The 26,041-nt window shown below is 35.9% G+C and overlaps 1 protein-coding gene across 6 annotated transcripts in view; it reads left to right on the top strand.

The window, feature by feature from the left end:
• AMOTL1 (angiomotin like 1) overlaps positions 1 to 26,041 on the top strand; it is a 241,743-nt gene that overhangs the window by 130,180 nt on the left and 85,522 nt on the right. For all 6 annotated transcript variants that reach the window (XM_074304486.1, XM_074304485.1, XM_074304490.1 and 3 more), the window contains 2 exons: positions 194 to 1,115; positions 18,963 to 19,248. In XM_074304486.1, coding sequence (XP_074160587.1) covers positions 194 to 1,115; positions 18,963 to 19,248 — 1,208 coding nt within the window. The remainder of the gene's footprint in view (positions 1 to 193; positions 1,116 to 18,962; positions 19,249 to 26,041) is intronic.

Genomic DNA, 26,041 nt, shown 5'->3' with positions numbered 1-26,041 from the left:
AGTTTTTATTATTACTCAATAGCCTTGGTGGGAGGGGAGCTACTACAAGGTTTTCAGTGATATTCCAGATAACTGAAAGTCTTTGATGGTATAGCTAAAATGTTACTTTCTAGGCAAAAAAGTATATACGCTAACATTTGCCCTTGTCTATAAAAGCCTGACCTTTTTTCCATCTCATTTTCTTTTTTGCCAGTTGAAGACCCTTTTTGTAACTTCTACTCCCCAACTTTCCTGAGGATCTCAGAGGTGGAAATGAGAGGTTCAGAGGATGGGGCAGCTGGCACAGTATTACAGAGGTTGATCCAGGAACAACTCAGGTATGGCACCCCGACCGAGAACATGAATCTGCTGGCCATTCAGCACCAGGCCACCGGGAGTGCAGGACCGTCCAACAGTACGACAAGCACCCTTTCTTCCACGGAAAACCTTGCTCAAGAAGACCCACAAATGGTCCACCAGTCAGCACGGCAGGAACCTCAGGGGCAAGAACATCAGGTGGACAATACGGTTATGGAGAAACAGGTCCGGTCCGCTCAGCCTCAGCAGAATAACGAGGAGCTGCCCACTTATGAGGAGGCGAAGGCTCAGTCCCAGTTCTTCAGGGGGCAGCAGCAGCAACAGCAGCAGGGGGCTGTCGCTCACGGTTACTACATACCCAGTACAACTAGTCAGAAGTCCCGGACTGAAGGGAGGCCCACGGTGAATCGGGCCAATAGTGGCCAGGCTCATAAGGACGATGCTCTCAAGGAACTCAAACAGGGCCACGTCCGCTCTCTCAGCGAAAGAATCATGCAGCTGTCACTGGAGAGAAACGGGGCTAAGCAGCACCTCCCTAACTCAGGGAACGGTAAAGGTTTTAAGGCCGGTGGGGGACCACCCCCAACCCAGCCTGCAGGCAAAGTGATGGACCCAAGAGGCCCTCCACCTGAATATCCCTTCAAGGCCAAGCCGATGATGTCCCCCGTCAGCAAGACCCAGGAACATGGGCTTTTTTATAATGACCAGCACCCTGGGATGATCCATGAAATGGTGAAACCCTACCCGCCTCCTCAGCCAGCAAGAACAGAAGTTGCTGTTGTGAGGTATCAGCCACCCCCCGAGTATGGGGTAACCAGGTGATTACGGGGTACTTGGGCTATTAATGTTGATTGCCATTTCCATTATTTTCAGTAAATATTTTTAGCTTTTAGAGACCATTGAGGTCAGCTTCCTATTAAAAAAAAAAAATAAAACCAGATAAGGAACTTAGGATCTGGAGCCTAGTCTGTAAGGGTTCTGGATCACTTCCTGAATTTCTTGAGCATCCCAGCCCCCCCCCCAAAAGATGCCTAGATTTTCCCTTAGGAAACCTCCTGAGATTTTAAGAAACATAGATTATGCTTCTTATTACTTGAGATATAGATTGTATACTACTCATTTTGTTGGGATAACAGGAGATCAGTTCTATGAAAATAATATCATAAACTAAATTGCCTCAAACTGACCAGTAAGGTAGAATGCTACCTAAGCCCTATGTTAATGGACTTTTCAGAAAGGACTAAAAAGATCATTTGGGGAATCTTGAAATGAAATACAATTATGTTTAGATATATTTGGGAAGGAGGCTACAATTATAGATGCATAAGTATATATGAGTGTGTATTTGCTTGCATGTTGTGTGAAGATAAGGGCAAAAGTGTTGTTTCGGCCTGCTTTGTTAAACAACATTGAGAAAGATCTATGCAAATAGAAACTTGCCATTGCCATAAATCTTGATAAATTTAGTGTTAGATTGATGACAGTAGGGCTTACTGGATAGTGTAGATTTGAATTCAGGTCTTCCAGAACCTCCTTCTGCCCCTTAATACTTGCTAGCTACATCACTGAGTGCAAGTAACATAACCACTATGATTTTCAGGTGTGATCACATCTATCATCCTTAGATCACAGGATAGTTATAAAGTTTTATATAAATGCTGACTTTTTTTTTTCATTTGTTTGTTTCAAACTGAGCTGTTAGAGAGCAAAATTGAGGCACTAAAAGAATGATTTTAGCAATAAATAACATGTGTATATGTGTGTACATACATATATGTATATATACACATAATTATATCTATATATTTATATATATGTAACATACATATATATGTATATATCTTACTATGTGCCAGTCACTATATTAAGAACTTTATAATCATTGTCTCATTCAATCCTCACAAAAACCCAGGAAGCAGGCACTATTATTATCTCCATTTTACAGTTGAGGAGTCCAAGGCAAACTGGGTTAAGTGACTTGCCCAGAGTCACCTAGTTAATAAGTGTCAGAAGCTGGATTTTAACTCAGGCCTTCTTGACTCCAGGCTTAGTTTTCTATCCACTGTGCCATCTAGCTGTCCCTAGTATTAGGATTTTATCCTACTTTAGTTCCTGTGGGGCTTCTATATTGATACTGAGTTAAGAATACTGTTTTTGGAGTCAGAACACCTGTGGTTAAGACCAGCTCCTACAACTTCATCCTTATCTATAAAATCAGCTTAAAAAAATTAAAAGTAGCTGTATCACAGAACTGTTGTGAGGAATAACACTGTATACACGTGTTAGATGAGCGCAGATCTTTTTGCTTCACAAAATGTTAGGATTTTGAGAGAGAGCAAGAGCATTGGATTTGGATTCAAATATGACTGTGCTGCCTCTGTGGCCTTGGAAAAGGAACTAGCTGGTGCTCCTTTTCTTCAAATGTAAAACTGTGAACTTAGGTTAGATGATGTCTAAGGCTACTCTCATCTCTAAATTTTTTCTTTGCCCAAGCTTTCTATTTATATTCTAACGGGGTAAATTATTACTGTAGTTGAACATTCAAGGACAAAAAAGTGATCTTCACATATTACTCAAGGTATACCCTATTTGTTCATTAATGGCTATGGTAATATTATCATAATACTTATATTTATCTTTTCTTTGCCCAAGCTTTCTGTTAAACTATATTCTAAAAGGGTAGATTATTACCCCTAGTTGAATATCCAGGGACAAAAAAGTGATCCTCGTATATTACACAATTGTAATTTGTTTATTAATGGCAATAGTAATATTATCATAATACTTAAATGTATTTTATTACATTTATTTATTATTTATTCAGTTTATTAATTTATCCATACAATAATTATTTATTTAATTCAATGTCCATTTACTTTATTTGTTAAAATATGTAATGATATAATGATTATATCTAGGTAATAATGTTTATCAATGGGGGGGGGTAGTTAATTAGATAGTGTCAGACATAAAGTCAGTAAGATTCATCTTCCTGTATTCAAACCTAGTCTTAGACTTTAATAGCTGCATGATCCTGGGAAAGTAACATAACCTTGTTTGCCTCAGTTTCCTTAATAAGAAATGAGATAGAGAAGGAAATGGCAAACCACTCCAGTATCTCTGCTAAGATAACTCCAATGGGGGTTATAAAGAGTTGGAAATGACAGAAAAACAACTGAACAGCAGCCACAACCATGTATTAATGGATATAATAATAACGGCTAACATGGTATCAAATGTTTGATCTACTTTCATCATAGGGGCTAATGGAATGATTTGTTAGAGTTTTATAATGTTGACTAGCAAACAACATGGGTAAACTACCTGCAACCAAAAAGGGGGCTAATTATTCCTGGAAATGGAGATAAACAAATTCCGTTGGAGAATACTAAAGGTATCAAGAAGGAGTCTTTCTTTCCTTTAATTGTGTGGCTTCCATGAAATAAAAAGAAAAAGTGAATTTAATGGCTAACCAGTTGGATTTTTTTTTAAATACATTAAGATCTTCTCTCAAGTCCTTGGGTTTTCATTAAGTTACTTAAGTTGTATTATTAAAAAACTGTCCAGCTCAGCTTAGCATAATGTCATGGTTGGTCAGTGGTGCTTTGCATTTTCCTTAATTATTTAGCCTCAGGTGCTTAACAGTGTGATTATAATGTGGTTGAATTAAATCTTTCTCTTTGAAGATGATTGAAAAATGTTTCCTCTAACTCAATTCTGCTTTTTAGAATTCACTAAAGGGAAGAGATGAGAGGTACCATTGTATACAGGTAGAGGGCTGAGTTTTGAATAGATAGATGACAGATACCTAGAATCAAAGAAGACCTGATCAAGACTTGCCATAACACCTTCTAATTGTATGACTGGAAGAAAGCCCTTTAAATTTTCTGCCCCAGAGATCTTTTAAAAAAGATTATGCCATATTTGTTACTAGAGTTTTTTCTTTTGCTTTTGTTGTTCAACTAGGGAGGAGAGAGGGTGAGGGAGAGAAAAGAAATCCTTGCTAATTAAATTCAGAACCAAACTCCTTTGACACCATGGATCATTGAAAAGTGTCCAATATGAAGCATGTCTTGACATTGGAGTTTTCTGTGCTTTGCTGAAGTGTTTGCATTTTATCCATACTATCTGAACTGATTGCAGATGGCTCCAAGACTGTATTACCATAGGTTTGCCTATCCAAATCAGTAGATAAGGTGTTTACATGTTATGTTTCCTATAACATTGAAATAATAGAGCCAAAACTTGCCTCTCTGTCCTCAAAATAGGGATTATTGTAGAGAAGATGGAAAGACAAAAGTTTTGATTATTAGGTCATAGTTCATTATTTTTTTACTCAACTAGGAGAAGGGAGAAAGGAAAGGGAATAAAAAAGGGAATATATGAGGAGGAAAAATAAGGAGAAGGGAGAAGCATTCCAAAGTCTATCAAATAATTTGTTGGAAAGTGTGATTTGTGGGAAAATTACGACTTAAAAAATTAAATTAAACGTGTGAAGAGTTTGGATTAGTTTGTAGCTTGATTGCCAGGCTTGGCAGCTAGATTGACAATTCAGAGCCAAACTCCTTTGATATTACAGACAGGCTATTGAGGTAAGGGGCTCCAGAGCTCAAAGATTTCTTTGTAAGCCTTCCTATGGCCAGCCAGAATGGCTCCAGTCAGGCAACCCTTTGCCGACTGTATAAACAAAGTAGCATCCAGACGGACCCTTGTTTTAGACTCAGTTAACTTCTCAGGAACTTAGTTGGATGGGTCCAAAACCAGCTGTGTTTGATGGACTAGGGAGCTGCCTTTGATGGTAGAGTCAGGGATAATGCCTTTGAATTTCACCAGTGAATCCTCCGGGCTTCAAAGTTTGGTTATTGAATAGTTTATCATTAATAGTAATAGCTTAGTAACTCCCTACAGGCTGTTGAATAACATCTATTTAGGGTCAGAAATGGAGATATTGGAGTGAGATTGTACCACACATCTCTCTGCTTCCTGCATGGATGTACTTAATGTTTAATAGTTTTGACCAGCGTCATTTTGTTACTTTAAATGGGTCAAATAATTAAACTTTCACTGCTTCTTCCCTAGAGAATCCTTGTAGTCTTTAATTTAATGAAATATGCTAGGATTTATGCATTCTGCTTCTGGCTACTGAGGAGTTATGATTAATAAATCCACCCACCCATCCACTCCATTGGAAAGTGGAAATGCTGTAACTTTCTTAGATGTTTAGTTGAGGTCCTTTAAAAAAGATCATACCATATTTGTTATTAGAGTTTTTTTCTTTTGCTTTTGTTGTTCAATTGGGGAGGAGAGAAGGATGAGGGAGAGAAAAGAAATCCTTGCTAACTAAAAAAGGCGAACGTGCTTGGAGGGTTTGTGTTACTATTACTAAGGAAGCCTATATTGACTGTCTTTAGCTACTGTTCTGACCGATCCATGCATCAGTCATAACTTTTGGTGGAGCTGGATAGGCCTGCCAACATAATAAGCAAAGGAAGATGGCCAGAAACTCTAGGGAAAGTTAAATAAAATCAATAAGCATTTGTTAAGTGCCTTCTATATTCTAGGCACTACTGGAGAAACAGAAAAAAGGAAAAACTGAACATGCTTTTAAGGAACCTAATAATAAGATGTCTGTACAGCCATGTACAAACAAAAATTCATTCAGGATAATCAGTTAATTAGTAGAGGAAAGGCATTAGAAATTAACTAGGAAAGGTTTCCAGTAGTCCATGGAGAAAGCCTCAGGAAATTTCCTTAAATCCTTCTCTTTTAAATCTCTGCTAACCTGAACTGTGGAACCAAAATGTATTAGTTAAAAGGCATTTGCAAGATAATTTCTTAGAATTATAGAACAAGGGCTAGAAAAGATCTGAGAAGCCATCTAGTCCAAGCACCTCATTTCTCACATGAAGAAACTAAGGCACAAAGAATTTAAGTGACTTTCCCAAGAACCCAGGATCACGAAAGTAACAAAGGTAAGATAGTATCATATATCCTATCTACTCCTCTTTAGGGAGAAGGTGGACATGGATGATGAATGGCAGAGAGGGCTAGATGACTTTTAGAGGGAATGACACGATGGATCATTGAAAAGTGTCCAAATGAAGCATGTCTTGGCATTGGAGTTTTCTGTGCTTTGCATTTCATCCATGCTATCTGTGCTGATTCATGGGCAGATGGCTCCAATATGTTTTAATTCATCTGCTAACCTCAACTACTGATTCTTTTAGTGGGAGTAGTTTGGAAGTTGATATTTCATTTATTGTTTTTCATTAGTGCAAAATGAACCAAATTCAGTAGTGACCCAGTAGTTAGAATGCCAGAAAATTCTGAATTCAAATTCAGTTTTAGATAGGTATAACCTTGAGCAACTCACCTGCCCCTTTTGCCTCAATTTCCTTAGCTGCAAAGTGGAGTTGTTCTGAGAATCATTTGTAAAGCATTTAACACAGTCCCTGGCACATATATAAGCACTTTATTGTTGTTCAGTTGTGTCTAACTCTTCATGACCCCATTTGGGGTTTTCTTGGCAAAGATACTACTCCTTCTCCAGCTTATTTTACAGATGAGGAAACTGAGGCAAACAGGATTAAGTGACTTTCTTGGGGTACTGTGTGACTGAGGCCAGATCTGAACTCAGGAAGATGAGTCTTCTGAACTTCAGGCCATCACACTTACCTGCCCTTAAGTACTATATAAATATTAGCTATTATTATTTAAAGTGCTTAGCATAGGACCTGGCTATACAAATTTTAGGTAGTATTATTAGCAATTAATATAACTTTCCCAAATTTTTGGATTGTTTCCTCTTATACTTAGTCATTAAAGCTCATATCTGTATAATAAGAACATTAGATTTAGTCATAAGTTCTGGGTTTGAGATCCAGCTGACAAATACCTCCTACCTGTGTGACTATTGAGCACGTCACCTTTACCTTCTTTGAGACTCATTTTTTTAAATCCATAAAATGAGGATAACACCTGCATTCATAAGGGACTTGAGAGAATGGAATGAGGTAATTATGTAGAACCATTTGTAAACTCTAAAGTGCTACAATTGATACATGTCAGTTCTTATTATGACTCACTGCTACCATTTACCCTTCATCACTTCATTTTAGCTTGGAGATGACCCAAGGCTCCCCTTACTATTTTAGTGCAAGTTCTAACAGGTTATATGAAGCTACACAGGCAATGGACTTTGAGTCTGTTGCCAAAGACCAGCACAGCCAAGTTCAGAGATGCTCATTATTAGATGGGTGATAGGGTGATGAGTTTTTGTTTTTTTTTTTTTTTGTTTTATCGCAATAACTCTATAAGAATGCTTGCATGAGTGGTCATGAAGAAAGAATATGAGCCGTGCCAGTGGGACTATATGCTCATGGTGTCAGAATCACAGGTCCTTCAGTGTTTATGAGGTTGATGGTTATGTCTTAAGTTTTTACAATAAGCTTCTTCAAAGCAAGGATTAAGACTTCTTTATATCACCCTCCCCCATAGCTTATTCACTGCATTCATATAGTTGGTATTTAATACTTATTTTTGAATAAGTAAATGTGAATGTTTAGAATTAGTCACTTAGAAGAAAAACACTCAATATTTTGTCCATAGTTGTGGTGGTAGTGATGGGTGAAGGGTAGAAGAAAAAAATTTACATGAGAGTTATGGCCAAAGAAAATCCCTTCTAGTCAAGAAATAGAAGCTCCCGATGTCTATAAATACTAATATATTTATATGCAATATAAATATATAAATACATTTATATACAAATATATATAAGTATATATATATATATAAATATATTATTGAAATGGGCATATTAAATCTTTATTTTATGGATGAGGAAACTGAGGCAAATAGGCGTCAGTCATTTTCCCAAATTAAATTAGCTCTCTTCTTACCTTCTGAATTTCTTTGAACATATTTTCTCCAGTCCCTCTATCAAGTGAATTTTGCTGAGTCTTGCTGAGACAGCAGAAGGGGATTTTGATGGAAAAGGTGATGATGATGATTCTTATTTCAATGTTTTCTTTATAAAGATATTAGGTTGATTTTTATTTTGGATAGATATACCTTAAATATGTAAAATAAATATTTTGGGCTTATTCACAACTGAGCCAACCTAAATAAAAGTTGGTGGTAAAGGTGTCCTTAATTTTCTCTTTTGGAGCGGATGCCTCTTTTACCTTTCTTGTAGTTCGCTTTCAGTTGAATATTAAAAAGTACATGCCAAGACTAATTTTTAAAAACCATTTATATTTGGCTTTAGAAAGCACTTGAGATTAGCAAATAATTTTGTGGGTATTATGGGACCAGCAAGCCAGATGTTCCTCATACTTGCTTTAGAGAATGGAGGCTATAATGAATTGAGAACTGATCTTTGACATAAAAAAAAGGATTCATTGACAGACATTGTTCCCAATCATATCAACACACAGAGAAGTTTTAATAAGTGACTTTATATTCTTAGCATAGACCCACAATACATAAACACTAGTGGGTGCTGAGCAGGTATTTCAGCAACCTTCTAACAGAGCAGAAGAGGAAGATAATGATGTCCACATCAAAGAGCAGATGGCAGGAGGGGAATATATATACAATAGATAAATAAATAAATTGTATCATAAACATTAGGGATATAGCTGAAATTTGCATACTAATCATTAATACTCTTTCTGTTAGTGAAAAATGCTCATCTTGTCAATAGAGGTAATAAAGCTGAACCAGAAATTCTCTTATCACAAATGAGTTAAAATTTGATGCTAGCTAAGTTCTGCAAGCTCTAGCTAGTTGAGACTTGCTGTTTTAAGAAAATGGCATCAGTAGAACCAAATTAGGAAAATTATCCTATGATGTTTTGGATAAAATCACACCTCTGACAAATGTTGTCTCTATGATCTTTCAGTACTCTTTTTAAATTTTTTTTCTTAATTCTTAAGTTGCAGAAATAGTGCTGATTTTCATAGGAAGAGGAATTCCCTTGCTAGGAACTTCCATTCCTGATGAAATAACACTTTCAGTCCAAAAAAAATCTCTATTAAAAATAGGTTTTGCTCAGAAAGTTAGTAGGTGAGGTGAGAATGATTTAATTAATGCTGATGAGAATGGTTTAATTTGATGCTAATATTTTTGATGCTTGTTACTTAAAATACTGCTTTGTTAGACTCTGGGTGAAATATTAAGAAAAATAAGACATCATTACTACTATGGAATAAGGTAGAAAATGGGACATCTAATTGACTAAGTGGAAAACATTCTGGTTCTGGATTCAGAAAGATTTGCATTTATGAGTCCAAATTCAGCCTGAGACATTTACTGCTGTGTGACTCTGGACAAGTCATTTAACCCTATCTGCTTCAGTTTCCTCATATGTAAAATAAGCTAAAGAAGGAAATGGCAAACCACTACAATATCTTTGCCAAGAAAACCCCATTTGGGGCTCACAAAAGGTGAACAACAGTAGTTAAGAACAGGTAGAGTAGATATACTATATGTACTAATTATAATATTATAAAATAGAACATGGCCACCAAAAGGTACATAAGGGTATGAAATTTGGTGGGGGGTGGAGATTAAATTGTTTTTGGAATTGTTTTTTGATTGATTAATGAAAAGCTTTATGAAGGAGGTAATATTAAATCTAGGTCTTGAAGGACCAGTAGTATTTCAGGCTGGTAGAAATGCTGGATGGGGATAGATTCCAGGAGTCTGTGCAAATGGTTAGTTCTTAGACTCAATTCCTTATTCTTTGTTACAAAATCATCTTTGTATTCATATCCATCCTTTGTTTTAGAGCCTCTCTCTATTGTTTCTATATTGAGTCTATAGACTTCTTGGCTCAACATTTGAACACCTTGATCTAGATCAAGACCTATCCTAATTTTCTAGATTTATTAATTTTGCTTTCTAGCCAATTGTTTTAGACAAATCGAGGCCTTGGAAAAGCTTTAATTTAAAAAGGCCCGAATCATCCACTGCATCCCAGGCCATCATCAGTCTTGCCTCTAGATTTCAATGGCTGGAGGAGGGCTGATAACTTTGTTCATCTCTGCTTCACTTAAATCCATTTCACAAATAAGTCATATCATCACCCAGTGATGATATTGGTCCTCTTTGAGAATAAAGGATGAGCGATAGCCTACTTCTTCCTGTTCCCCATACATAGTGTTCCATCGTCCATCTAGGCACATTTTTATAGACTGTCTCTCATAATTGGAATGTCCTTTCTCCTCATCTCAGCTTCTTGTAATCCCTAGCCTCTTTTAAGGTTCAGTTCAAGTGTCATATCTCACAGCAAGACTTTCCTAACCAACTTCCTAATTGTAGTGTTTTCTCCCTATATTATACACACACATACACACACACGTGTATCTATATATGTGGGTATATTGTATAATATGTACATGTGCATATATGTATATATGCATGTGTATATTAATTGCTATGAGTTTTTTAAGAACAGGAACTGATTTTTTTCTATGTATTCTAAGAGTTTAGTGCAGTGATTGGCACATAGTAGGTACTTAAGAAATGCTAGTTGACAATCTCAATACTTACTTTAAATACTAGCATTAGCCTTGAGGAGTTAGTACAATTTTCAGCTGCAAATTTGCCTCCTGAATCAAGTAAAACTATGCTTTGCAGAATGAGTTCAAGAGGCCAAGGTCAGGTTCAAGTTACTTTCTCAGGGAACCTGCACAATTCCATCTAAAAAGATTTAAATGAATAACAGCTCCAAACAGGAAGATTATCCACCTCTATACTGGAGGACAGTGATTTGATCTTAATTCACCAAAGTGCTGAGTCAATAATGTGAAAATTTACATGGCCAAAAGTACATTGATATTGGCTCTGTTACATGGGAAAAGCCAAGTGAAATTTCAGGCATTAAAATTTGATGTTTACTGATCCTCTCATCTCATGGCCATCATTTTGAGTTGCAGAATTCTGGAGGAGAAACTACAGATGCCATGTTATTCAAGAACTTCATTTTCCAGATAGAGAAACTGAATCTCAGAAAGGCTGATAAAGAAGTCAGAGAATCTAAATTTGAATATCTACTGAGAAACTTAAAAGTTTTTTTTTTTTTTTAAAGTTGCAAGGTATCCTGAATTTAGGGCCTGTTGGCCCCTCTACCCTTTTTGCCATCTTGCCTCTTCAGCACTTTGGTGTAGGGTCCTAAACCAGCAGATAGCATACTTTTGGGTCTCAGAACTCTTGTTTACTCTTAAATATTACTGAGAACACCAACTCCAAAGAACTTTGGGTTTTAGTAATCTGTGATTTCCATATGTATGGTATTGTTGTTGTATGGTATAGTAACCAGAATATCTAATAGGGCAGAATGTACAAAACTAGGGAGGTTGAGAGTGCTGCCGAACATGGTTCTGATCAGAAAACATCTGGAATTTTGGGCTCACTTCTGGGGACTTCATTTTAAGAGAAATCTTCTTTAAATGAAGAGCATTTGGAGGAAGACAACCAAAAGACTGTTGAATTCCTTGTTATTATTCTATAGTTTCATTTATATCTGGCTCTTTGGGACCTCTTCATCCTCTCCAGACATTTAACTACAAAGATATGTTTGGCCATATAACATGTGCCCAACCCAAAGTAAAAATTGCAAACTAAAAACCCCAAAGAAATTGCAAAGATATTGGAGTGGATTGTCTTTTCCTCTGCCTGCTCGTGTTATAGATGAGGAAACTGAGGCAAACAGGGTTAAGTGACTTGTTCAGAGTCACAAAATAGATAAATGTCTAAGACCATATTTGAACTCAGGAAGATAATTCTTGCTTACTCCATGCCTAGTGCTCTATCAACTGTGCACCAGAAGTACTATTAAACTCTTAGTTCATGTAATATGAAGATCAATTGATCATTGAAAGAGCTGGCAATATTTAGCCTGAGAAAGAAAGATGCCTTGGGCACAGAGTGGACTTAATGCTTATGTTCAATTATTTTCTGGCCTGTTACATAGAAGACTTATTTCTGCATGGTCCTAGAGAAAAGAGCCCTGGGTAGAAGATTCAAAAAGGCTGTTTTGAATTTGATATCAGGAAAAATTTCCTAAAAGAGAAATCCAGAAGTATCTCAGAAGGCATTGGGTTCTATATCACTGGAAGCTTTCAAATAAATGCTAGTAGAAGGATTTTCTAATTTAATTTTTTTTTTAATCCTTGTCCTATGGGGGTTTGGGACTAGAATATATAAAGATCATAAGAATAGAATGTGTCAGAGTCTGATAATAGATTTCCCATTGGATTCAATAATAAAATATACTGTTAGAATATACATGTGTGTACGTGTACACATATACACACATGCACGCACATATACATACCTGTACACTAAATATGTATATGTGTGTATATGGTACATGTGCATATTATATAGAGATATATACTATAAATACATATACACTGCATATACATACAATATACAGGGATAACAATGTACTATATATATCTGTGCATATTAAATATATTTTCATGTGTGTATATTATGTGTGTATATATAATATATATATATATATATTCTAACAATGTATTTTATTATAGAATCCAATGGGGAATTTATGTATAATGCATTCATATACAAATGCACACTAAATATATATACCCACAGCTATACCCATATACACATTTATAAAACATACACATTCATTCACATACACATACATATGTCATTGCTGGGAGAGGAAGGAAAATCCAACCAATCTCCTCCAAAACTTAGCCTCTATCTGTCCCCTTCATGGTTTATATGGTAGATTACTAATTTAGTTATTACCCCAGAACAAGAAGACTTGAGCACTTAGCACCTAGGTGACAACTTTCCTGACCATTAGGACTGAGAAAATTCAAGTATGGTTAAAACAATGACAACAACATAATTTTTCTCTTTTTGCAATTTTTACTTTGGGTTAGGCATGTTATGTGGCCAAATGTATCTTTGCAGCTAAATTCCTAGAGAAGATGAAGAGGAGACATTCTGACTCCTTCCTTGTATAATTATGGGAGTTCCATGAGCAGAGAGATTGTTTTAATAAGGCTTGTGCCTTGGGGCAAAGGGGTGGGCAGAACTGTAAGAACTGGATTCTTGGTTTTGGGGTGATCTTTTGAGTATTTCTCTGATGTAAACATGGTAATTTCACCTTTCTTTTCTGTTTTGTAACCCAGATAGAGAAAATCCCAAGGCTATAGTTTGATCTGAAAATGACATAATAGGATCCTAAAACTACAGTTCTGACAGTTATTTATTTACATTTAACTGTCACCTTAGCGATAGTTTTTCTCACTGGGGCTTGCTTGATTGTATGATTATCCACCTTTATTCTCAGACTTAAGGATAAAAACAAATCGGCAGGTATGATTGCAGTTACTAGAGTTGGTCTTGGAGAAGAAATAAGGAAATACAACCTCCTCTTTTTAGAGGGGATAGGTAGGGGCAATGGGTTTTAAAATTTCATACATTGTTGCATCAGGTCGCTGTATTCATTGACTTTACATCATTATTTGTTTGTTATGGGGAGTATTTTATAAGGTGATGGTGGAAGGGATAGATCCAGAAGTGCCTGTGACATAAAAATAGAAGGCATCAATAAAACTGTTACGAAAAAAAAAGCACAATAAAGCAGTAGAACTACTATTGTGGGCAAGGCACTTTTCTTCATGACTCTATTGATGATACAGAATAAAAATAGTTTCTATCCTCAAGGAATGTATAATTTGCTTAGTGCAACAACATAAACATGTGAAAGCTAAATACTAAACTATTTAAATAGCACAGAATCACAGGGTCCTGGATTTCCAGTTGGAAGGTACTAAAGAGGTTATCTGGTCCTACCCCACATTTTACAAAAGGGGAAACTGAGGCCCAGAGAAATTGTGTCTTGTCTAAGGTCATAGAGGCATTAAAAGTCAAAGGTAATATCTGAACCTCTAATTTCAGTTCCAGTGTTTGTTTTCCCTTTGTTTTGAAAATCAGTCTAGTCAGTGAATTGTCAATTTTTGAGTTCAGAGCAGGGATTGGGATAATGAAAACATCATTGGATTTAAAGTCAGGACACCTACCTTTGAATTCTATCCACTTTTTCTGTTTTCCATAACTGTGTGAGCCACATAAACTTTTTTGATCTCCATTTCCCCAGTTGTAGGATGGAGGTGAATATATTTATACATTCTACCTCACAGGGTAGTGTAATGGAACATTACAGTGTAGTTTATAAAAGTATATAAATGTGAGTTACTCATCATTTCAGATGAGTGCCAGGTAAAGGTCCCTAGACCATTTCATACCTGCCACCCACTTATCTTCTCTCATGTGCCAGACTATTAAAAAAAAAGATCACATAAGAATATGACATGAAAATGATACTCATTTTCTTCACTGAGAATATAGTTAGAAAGACAGATCCTTTTGAAGTCAAGTTTTTAGAGTTAAATTTTAAGAAAATGTAATTATCTGCTACAGTGACAAATACTCAAACTTGCAGCTTCATCAATAATTTAAGCATAATTTTCTTGATATAAATAACTTAAATTAAATTGATTCAGCCACCATTTGATAAAGAGATTTGCAAAGACATGATCAAACAGGCTCAGAAGGAATTAATTGACTTTGTTTTACATGAAACTTTTTTCCATTTTGTAAGACATCTCCCTCCCTTGCAAAGTAAATTCCTTGAAAAAGTTAGTTTATTGATTTGATTAAGTTTTGTTGCTTATTCTTGATTTATGTTGCTTTAATCAATGTGTATACTGTTTTTGGCTCTGCTTTCTGTAATGTGCATCAATCTTATGCTCATGTTTCTTTGTATTCATATTTATTATATGATATATGTATATAATACTGCTATACATATATAATATACTTTATGACACAGTATTAACCATTAAGCATTCATATGATATATATATATAGATATATATCTATATATATATCTATATATCTATATCCCCTGAGGCTGGGTTAAGTGACTTGTCCAGGGTCACACAGCTAGGAAGTGTTAAGTGTCTGAGACCAAATTTGAACTCGGGTCCTCCTGAATTCAAGGCTGGTGCTCTATCCACTGCACCACCTAACTGCCCCCATATGCTATATTTTTTAACCATTTTCACAGTCATCATTCACATATTTTATTTTTGTTACTATTATCACAGTAATGCCACTCTGAACCTTTTTATATCTGTGATGCCATTCTTTGCTGTCAATATCTTCTAGGACTTAACCCAGTAGGTAATCTCTGGATTAAAGATTATTAAATAATTAGTCACTTTTCTGGGATAATTCTAAATTGTTTCCCATAGTTTCACTATGTGAATTAGTAGGACGGTCTTTTTATATCCCTAACAATAATGAATTTTCTAATCTGTTAGCATCTTTGTTATCTTAATAGAAGTAAAGTCATACATGAAGGATGTTTTAAATTGTTGTTTTTCCTATTAGTGACTGAATTTTCCCCCCATGGGATTACTGCTACTTTTTTATTTTATTTCTTTCTTATCTTTTTTGTTTTGGCTAGTATCTTTTATTCAGTCATTTTTCAGTTGTGTCCAATTTCATTTAGGATTTTCTTGGCAAAAATACTAAAGAGGTTTGCCATTTTTTTCTCCATTCATTTTGCAAATGAGGAACTGAGGCCAACAGGGTTAAGTTACTTGCCCAGGGTCACATAGCTAATAAATATCTGAGGACTGATTTAAACTCAAGAAGATGAATCTTCCTGACTTCAGGCTTGGAACTCTATCCACTGCAACACTTAGCTGCTCCCCAGTATCTTTATTAATTTATAAAATAATATTGGAGATGGTGGCCATCCTTGATTTATACCTGATGCCATTGGGAAAGCTTTCAGTGCTATTTCATACATAACTGCTGGCTTTCAATTTAGATAGATACTTTTCATCATAGTAAAGAAAAGTCCTTTTATTTAGCATCTAACTTTTGAGTGTTTTTACATAAATCAGTGTTCTTCTGTTTGCTGATAGGAGCATGCTATTTTCATTATTTTTGTTACTAATAAGATTAGTTATGCTTTTAGTTTTCTTAATATTGAACCATTCTTGAATTACTGGTAAAAATCCAACACAATCATAACAAATGATTTCAGAAATATATTGTTACAGCCTATTTGTTAATTTTTTCAATCCCCACTTTGCAAAACCATAAAACTCAAGAGAAATAATCAACTATTGTTATTATTAATGATGTCATATTATTAACTATATACATTGTTATTGCTGTATATCTACTCATTTTGATGATTAAATTCTATGTGTCTCATAAAATGAGCTTGGTAAGATACTATCTGTGATTTTGTTAATAGTTTATATAGCATAGGAATTGTTTATTATTTTTAATAGTCTTTCTGATTCCCTCCATCCTTTATCAGTATGACCTTTTCTCCCCCCTCACATTTCAGGTGGCACTTTCACCTCCTGTGCTTTTATATATATATATATATATATATATACATACATACACATATAATATACTTAGCACTATAGCTATTTCTGTATGAGATTTAGCCTGACTTTGGACTATACACTCTTTGAAGACTGGGACAGGACCCCCCCCCCCCCAGCTTTTGATCTTCTTGCATTGTTAGCACAATGTTATATACACAGGTATTTATCAATATAGGTATACTCTATTCTAGACAAATATTTGTTAAATTGAAGGCTCTGTCCATGCTGTCCAAGAGGCTTGCAAACTAGTTTTAGGATTTAAAGCAATAACTTTATTTTTATCTCATGCCTATGATTTGTTTGGGTTTTGTGTGTGTGTGTGTGTGTGTGTGTGTGTGTGTGTGTGTGTGTGTGTGTGTGTTTTTGCCACATGATCAGATGTGAATGACAGGATTCCTCAAACAGTGAAGTATTCTACACTTTGTTCATAAATAAATAAAATATGAACACTAGAGCCACAGGCCATCAGTCAAAAATGGATGAAACGGGTCTAGATAAAGCATGGGGCAGAACCACACAAATGTGCCCAGGCATGCTGTGTAGCTTGAGTTTAGGTTTCAAATTATTCTATCACTTTCCACAGGAGATAGCACAATTCCTAACATCTTCATGGGAAAGGATCCCATGCTACCAGAGCAACAAGCTTACCCACTAGGAATGGGAAAAGGAGCTTTTTGCCTCCCGATGTAATGGTTGTATGGATTTTGCATAGGATTCAACCAATCTGCAGAAATGTGCAGAAATGTATCTACAAAGCCAACAGGTTTATCCATACCTCCAAGAGATATGCCTGGAATTACTAGAAAAAGTTCAGGAAGGAGATATCCGAATACTTATGATCTGTGATTTAATATCTGTGCATGTACATGTGAACTGTACACTCACGGACATAAACATGTTTTCTTGTTTGGACATGGTTCATCATTCACCAGATTATGGAAACACTTTATTTCCCAAAGAAAGATCAAGTAGTTATGCAATATGGAAAATCAGTCTAAAAATCTTCCTGTTGACAATATTCCTTTCCATAATTGGAGGATTCTTTGAAGGGTTGAATCTTCCTTAAGGGAACAAAAAAAGTCTACTTTTGTCTACCTTTCCTAGTTATTTTGTATACCAGTTATATAAAATTATGGAGCTGGTCTGATAGAAAAGTAGACTAAAGAAAAATCCTGTGCAAGTCACATTGTGTCTATGATCTTATGTAAAGTCATTTCAAAGATTTGGGTAGGAGAGAAATTATGCTTTCTGATGTAGAAATTAGGAAAGGTTTCTTGCAAGAGATATCTCTTGCCTTGAGCTCAGGAGGATACTTAGGGTATAGACATAAGCTGATCTCCTTCCTTCTGTCTCCTAGAACCCTAGTTTCTTTCGAAACTCAGCCAAAGTGACACTTTCTATAGGAAAACTTTCCTGATACCTACTCTTTCTCTCTCCCTTCCAATGAATACTTCCTCCCTCCCCAAACTACTTTGTGTTTATTTAATAGTCTCTGTCTACTTAGATATATGTTGTTTGTTAGAATGTAAACTTCTTGAGGAAAGGGACAGTTTCACTTTTGTCTTTATATATTCAGCACCTAGAGCAGTGTGTGACACAAGATAGGTGCTTAATAAAAGCTTGTTGATTAATCAGGGACAGATGAGCAGGACACAGACAATAACATGATGAGACAATATGTGAGCCTTGCTATGAAAAAGATTGTGAACCTCCCTCTCTTTGCAGAAATAGAGGACTGGGTTTGGAATATTGCATAAACTGTCAGCATCAGTTGGTGTGTTGTTTAGCTTTGCCAAACTACTTTTTTTCCCTTCTTTTTTCTTGGTTTTGAGGATTGAATTTCTGAGTTAGGAGAAGGGAAAGAGAATTTGCTGATATATTTTTAAAAGATCAATATAATTATATTTTAAAGTAGAAAAAAAGGCAATGAGAAAAGGAATGGATTCCCAACTGTGATCTGAAATTCCTGGGCTCAGTGACCAGGTTTGCCCTTGAGGTCCTGTGTATTAAGCTGTGTTCTAGTCTATCAGATGACCATTCTCCCTTCTCTCCCACTGAAAGTCTAGTGTGGTCTCTCTTAGCATTCAACAGTGCTTTGATGTCCAGAGATAGAGAGGGCACAAATTGTTACTTCTGCTTTCCTGCTCCCACTATTTCCTTTGGGGTCTGATTAATGCTGTCCTTTTCCTCTGCTTGCAGCCGGCCATGCCAGCTCCCATACCCGTCGATGCAGCAGCACAGCCCCATGTCCTCCCAAGCCTCCTCCATCAGCGGCCCGCTGCATTCCATCATGCCCCCTCCCCTTCCATTGGCCATGTTGCCCCAGCAGCCTCCGCCTGCCACGCCCCCGGGCCAGCAACTTGGCCCTGAAGCTTTTGCTATTGTGGAGAGAGCACAGCAGATGGTGGCAATCCTATCTGAGGAGAACCGGGTGCTCCGTCAGGAAATTGAGGGATATTATGACAAAGCTGACAAACTTCAGAAGGTAGGTATTTGACTTTTGGGAAAAAGGGGAAAGGGTGTGAGAATTTGGGAGAGAGAGCATTATTTATCTCCTTATTGAAAGACAGTGTGGGTGTAATGGGATAAATCAAATCCTACCTCTGACACTTATTAACTGTATAGAATTATTGTTGTTTAGTCATTTCAGTTGTATACAACTTTTATGGGGGAGGGAGTGTCTTGGCAAAGTAACTGGAGCAGTTTGCCTTTTCCTTCTTCAGCTCATTTTATAGATGGGGAAACCGAGGCAGACAGTATTAAGTTATTTGTCCACGGTCATACAACTAATGTCTGAGGCTGGATTTGAACTGAGGTCTTCCAGATTGCAAGTGATTATGTCTCCTAGTTGCCTTGATTACCTTTGTAACCGATAGAAAACTCCTTCACATTTCTGGACATTAATTTCCTTATTATTGTAAAATATGAGATACCCATTTTACTTGTCAACTGCTTTGAGATAACAAGATCTTTTATGGGAAATGCTTTACACACCCTATGTAAATACCAGACATTATACTCTCAACTTAATAGTTAGCAAGTTTCTAGTTGGGCAGTAGATGACAGGGAGTCAAAATCTGGTGCGTAGAGCCTCAAGTTTTCATTCAGCTAATTAGAATCAAATTCTTTGTCCCTAGTTCTGTGCATTCTCAGAATTATAGATTATTTGAGCTCAGTGCCATCAAAGATAGAGTCTTGGGCTTGGTAGAAGGAAGATATATCTTCAGATTTTTTCCCTCTCACTTATTAGCTATATGATCTTGGGAAAATTACTTAACTTTGCTGAGCCTTAGTTTTCCCCTTTATAAAAGAGGGATAATTATAGCATCTACCTCACAGGACTGTTGGGAGGATTGAAGGAGATAAAGTATCTGTAAAACTTACATTAGAAGAGACCTTCAGAGATTATAAATTTTAAAGAAGAGAAAATTAAGGACTAAAAGGGTTGATTTCTCAAGGTTAAGTGGTAGAGTTGGAACTCAACTCCAGATCCAGTGTTCTTTCCACTGTACTAAAGTTCTTCCCCAAAGCAGTCCTTCCTGAATGGGAGCTTGCTTTCTTTGCTTGAGATCACAGTCCTGATCTTAGGAATCAAAGACTTGGATTCAAGTCTTAGTTAAAAGACTTACTAGTTTTATGATTTTGGGCAAATTAACTAACCTCCTCAGAGCCTAAGCTGCCTCCTCTGTAGATGGGATGGTCATTCTTATATGACCTATCTCTTGGAGTTGTGAAGAAACTTTTTGTAAAGCTGCAAGTGCTTTATCTATGTTAACAGTTCTTGTCCATTGTACATGAGTATTTATGAATCCAGCCCTCCAAATTCAAAACATATTTGTCAAGCATTCAGTACATGCAAAGTACTATGCTAGGAACTAATAACACAAATACAAAAACTCAGCTTCCATTAAAAAAAAAATCCTACTTTTTAACAACCTTCATTTCCAATTGAATTTACTCTCTCACCTAATGATCCATTCTTTGTAGTAAAAAATAAAAAAATAAAAAAAGGGAGGAGGACATTTCATCTCAAAACAATCAATACTTCAATTAAATCTGATAGTATATGCATTGTTTGGCATCTATGATCCCCATATCTGCAAGGAGAGATTATTTTAGTGAGACCTAGATAAAGTGATTTGCCCAAGTTTATATAACTGTTTCATAGTAGGGGGAGAACTAAATATCATATCTTCAAATTCTAGTGCAGCTTTCTTTTATCTGTCTGAATAAGGTATTGCTAAGCTAGGATTTTCCTCTTGACCCAGCATATAAGCATATAATGATATGCTGCAGGTCTTATGGGAGAAGTAGAGGAAAGACATCTCGACAGGTATTGTTTTATAGCTTTAAAAAGGAGAGGCCACTCAAACTCCTTGCTGGGGGACTGACCTTATGGAAAATGACTGAGATAATCAAGTAGACCTACAAGATTTATTGAGTGTCTGCCTTTGGCTTAGGAAGGAAAACAAAATGACATTTGTAACGAGACAAGGATGGAAGCTAGTATATTACATATTATGTATCTATATAAAACATATATATATATATATGTATATATATACATATATATATATATATATATTACATTTATACATTATATATATTACACCTTTTCAAAAGCCTTTGTCAACTGGGGTACCATTTAACTGGCCCATTTCTTTTCCTGGTGGACATTCATTTCACACTTGGACCACAGGTGAAGTACTGGGTTTGTATTGGTTGAATAAGTTATTTCCTTCTGATCATTTCTTCCATAAAAGTTCTTTGTGTGTGCTGAGTACCCTTGGAAGTCTCATACTAAGAGTCTGGACCCTTCCTATGATTGAAGGTGTAGGCACTTCTAGTTGATATAAGACTGTGTCATGCTTATATGAGCATGACTTTTATGGTGTCTGGGATTTCCATGTGAGTGTGGTGATACCAGGCTTTGGCTAACTTTGGTTGAAAGGAAGAGGAAAGCACTTATTGCTCCAGAGGCAAATATGGACCATCAGATAACAGCATCCCTTAGATGTAGACATGTGGTAGTCTAAATGCTGTGCTGTCACATGTTTTTGGGTCAACCCCCTCTTCAAGTTTTAGCTTGCTTCTGAAAGCTATTGGGGTAGGGCCTTTATTTAATGTGGCTTGTGATTAGTGAAGGACTGACTCAGCATTTTCCAAGAAACAAGTATTTCTTTCTTTCCCCTAGTAATGATCTGTGGTAGATAAATTTTGCATAGACCCATCTGACATGGGTCTGGATCTTCTGACATGTAATATAGTTGAATGATTACAGGGAGGGACTAGGTGTTGAGAGAGCTTCACTTTATTTCTTCCTTGGTTTATGACTCATGGTACAAGCCTGAGCAACTCCTTTGACTGCTTGGTGACTCAGTTTCCCCATATAGGACAATGGGACAAATATTACTAACAAGGATTTTGAAAGCTTCTTCTGATAAATATATTGTCTAGTCAATCTCGTATAGTGGAAAGAATAAGGAATTTGGTGTCATAATACCTGATTTTGAATGTAAGTCCTACTACTTACTTAGCTTTTACCTTAGACAAGTATAAGTTCCTGTACTCGCTTAAATTTTAGTTTCCTAAACTATAAATAGAGAAGATTAACTAGCTAATCACTAGGGCTTTTTGTAGTTCTTGGTTTCTATGAAATAATTTTGTTACCTTATTTTCCAAGCTTTCTCAGCTTGCCTGCTCCAAATGTCTGTATTTCATTGAGCTGGCACATGGACCAAATTGAATTTTAAAAGTCAGGTTTTGACATGTCCTTGGCCTTGTATTGTTGCTATCAGCAGCTGTAGCCCAGAGGCTTTGGAGCTCTTCTGAGGCATCCAATGGATTGAAATCATTCTAGTTCCATCCCTTCCCTTTTCAGAACTATATTACATTACCTTGATATTGCAATGAAAGTCATTTGGAGCTGAAAGGGACCTTATAGGTCCTTGAGTCCAAACCCTTCATTTAATTGATGAAAGAACTGAGGCCCAGAGAAGTTAAATTAGAGATCTAGTTAGTGTCTAAAGTTCTTTTTGACTCAAGTTCAGTCCAAGTATAGGCTTAGTAGACCACAGAGTTTATCTGGGGAGCCTCAAATAAGCTGTTTACAATTAAAATAGAAGGTGGAGAAATTAGGGGAAAAGATTGCAGAAGAATCCACAGGAAAGTCACAAGAACTAGATTTCCATTTTTCCCTTCAATTTCTCCACTGAAAATAAATCTTTTGCCTTTCAAAACAGATCATTTTATTTTTACTGCTTACTTATATGAGATTAATTTAGAGGGCATCAGGACCTTCCTAGAAGAAATCCATTATATCTCTTAAGTCTTCTATTCAAATATTGACTATTGACTATTTGGACCAAATTGATCATCCTTCCAACTCTTCATTCCACCCGTTTTATATAGGTGACATGCTATAAAATGACTAAGGACATATTTAAAATTTCTGGCTCTTTTTTTTTTTTTTTTTTTTTTTACCTAAGGTGATCTGTTCAGTTTCTAATTAGTTAGGAAAGCAATGAATCATATGACTTCCAGATTTATCAGGAAGAGGCAGCCTATTGTAGTAGGTAGGGCAGTGAGACTGTAGTCTAGGAGCAAATAAATTCATATTCTAGCTCCAACGCTTAGCTAAGAACCTAGGTCAGTTAAAAACTCTGCCTATGCTTAAAACTTCTATGTTTTGTCATCTGTAAATGAGGAAGATCAATTCAGTGACTTTAAGATTCCTTTGAGGCCTAAATCTAGAATCCTATGATTCTGTAAAGGAAGTAGGTGTAAGGAGAGTTAAATATTCCTTGTTCTGGAAATATTTGGAATATGATCTTGAATAAATATTGACAGCCCCTCCTCCAAAAAAACAAACAACCAAAAAACAATCTAGAAGTGACTTGAAGAATTAGGAGATACTCTTTGAAAGTTGAATTCATTGAAATATATCACTCTAATTGTGTTCCATCATGTAGAAAAGAAAAAAATATTGAAACCCCATCATCAAAATCATCCCAAAGTTCACAAAAGATACTCTTTTCTTCACAATGTCTTACAGTTGAGTATTTTTTTTTCCCTCTCCCAACTCAGTCCTCAGGATTCTCAAAGAGATTTTGTTAGAACTGCAGTTTATACAAAAACCAAAATTATGGTTAGCAGTAAATCTGCAAATTGAAAAATTAACTTGATCTATGAAAATTTACTAAGTTTTTGTTCTTTTAACCTTGTTCAGGATATTTCATCATCTGTAAAAATGGAAAAATAATCCTATTAGCTCTAACCTCAATTGAGGTAAGAATACAATGAGACAATTCTTACCTCAACATATTGTGGTAAGAATAAAATGGGACAGTTTATATAAAGCACTTTGCAGACTTTAACTGTCAGCTATTACCATTATCAGAAATGATAATTGCTAACATCAATAAAAAGTTTTAAAAACCTTATAGAAGCTTAGTCTAATAGGGGAATAAGGCACCGAGTCAGTAGATGCAATATTACATAATATGTACATTTAAGAGCTAAAACCCAAAATGCTATGTTTAGAATGAGGGGCATCTTCTCCAAAGTTGATATTTGCCTTTATTTTGATATTTCTGTCAGAGCTTCAGCATCTTCCTTGATTAAATACCTGGTCATCTTTGACCCTTACTTCTCTCATCCACCACATACAATAAGTTGAAAAGTCTTTTATCAATTCTGCCTTTGCAATATCTTCCTTATAGACCATCTCCTCCCCATTCCCAGTGTAACCCCTTTCATTCTAATATTCAAGTCCTTCCCTAGCCTTGTTTTTCTAGCCTCATCCTTAGTTCTTGAAGAGGACCAATAACATCCAGAGAGTGGTCTTTATTTGCAAATGAATTGGATTTAAGTAAGGCAGAACTATACAAAGTCATCAGCTTCATTCCCTCTTACAGAGACATCTGGACCCAGTGGCAAAATATAGATGATTGGCAATGGCCCCAGATGCACTGGGAAACCCTGGTCTTTTTAAATTAAGGTCTTCCAGGTCTAAGTTTGTCTGAGGCAATACTCATTCAGGAGTTAAAGGCTAGGTAAGAATTGAGGTAAAAGATGACTTAGTTTGCCTTCACTGAAGAATCAGTCTGGGAGAAGACTTTCTCAGATATAAGAGTTTTTGGCCAGAATGGAAACAATTACTATATACATTCCCTCTGTGTCATCAAAACCCAAACTGATCAAAGACCTGGAGTAGTTAAGAGGGAACAAGTTAAAGGGTTCAAAGAGAGGAATTTGCTTCTAGTTTGAGTGAGACTTTGTCTTCAGTGTCTCCCTCATTCAAGCCATTATTCGTACTTGTCAGGTAGATCTTCTTATTATATAGCCTTTATGATGGTAGTGACCATGACCCATCTGTGATGCAAAACCTTCATTGATTCCTTGTTGCCTATTTGAATAAAATCTAAAATCTCTTAGCCCGATACTCAAAGTCTTTTATGATTTGGTTTCATTCATCCTTCCAAATCTTATCTCCCTTTATTCTGGCATACATTATACATTGTCTCATATTCCCCAAACAGGCCTTACTCTTTCTATTTCCTTGTCTTTTCTCTCATTCTTTGCTTTTCAGAATTCTTTATCATTCAAGATACAGCTTATGTTCTGCTTTCTCCATTTATCTTTTGCTTAACATCTAAGTCATTAGCAAATTTTGCCTTTAAATTCCAATGACATTTTAAAAAATCATCCTACTTTAATTTTTCATTTTTCTCTAATATTTTTGGAATTAGAATAATATTCCAGTGTGCCTCTATCCTCCATTTAAATCTTCCTTGAAAAAATTAATCAATTCCCAGCCAACAAAATGACTGAAGTTGGAAATATGTGTAACATTCTTCACCTATAGTTCTTAACTCTCCATGGAGAAAAGGGTTATTTTTCTACCTTCTTTCTCCAGGGCCAAGGTCACTCAATATGATTAATTTAATTTATAGTATTTTTCATCATTTTACATTATTATAATAATTACATATATTATTTTTATGGTTCTATTCTTTCCACTCATCATTCAATATTTATTCTTTTCATATTTCCTTGAATTCCTCATAGTTGTGGGGCCTCATAATGCAGTGACTCCTTTATATTTGAGAGCCTTAATTTTTTTGATTCTTCCTTAATGGATGAGTATCTACTTTACATTCAATTTTTTGTTTTGTTTTGCTTCCATTAAGTATTACTATGAATTAATATATGCTCTTTATTTTTGTTACTGACCTTCATGAAGTATGTTCCCAGTAGTGGGGTGGCTAGGTTACAAG

This window comes from Sminthopsis crassicaudata, chromosome 3 (genome assembly GCF_048593235.1).
Source record: "Sminthopsis crassicaudata isolate SCR6 chromosome 3, ASM4859323v1, whole genome shotgun sequence".
Lineage (NCBI taxonomy): Eukaryota > Metazoa > Chordata > Mammalia > Dasyuromorphia > Dasyuridae > Sminthopsis > Sminthopsis crassicaudata.
Note: the sequence above shows the minus strand (reverse complement) of the source record. Positions and strands in the feature narration are given on the sequence as shown.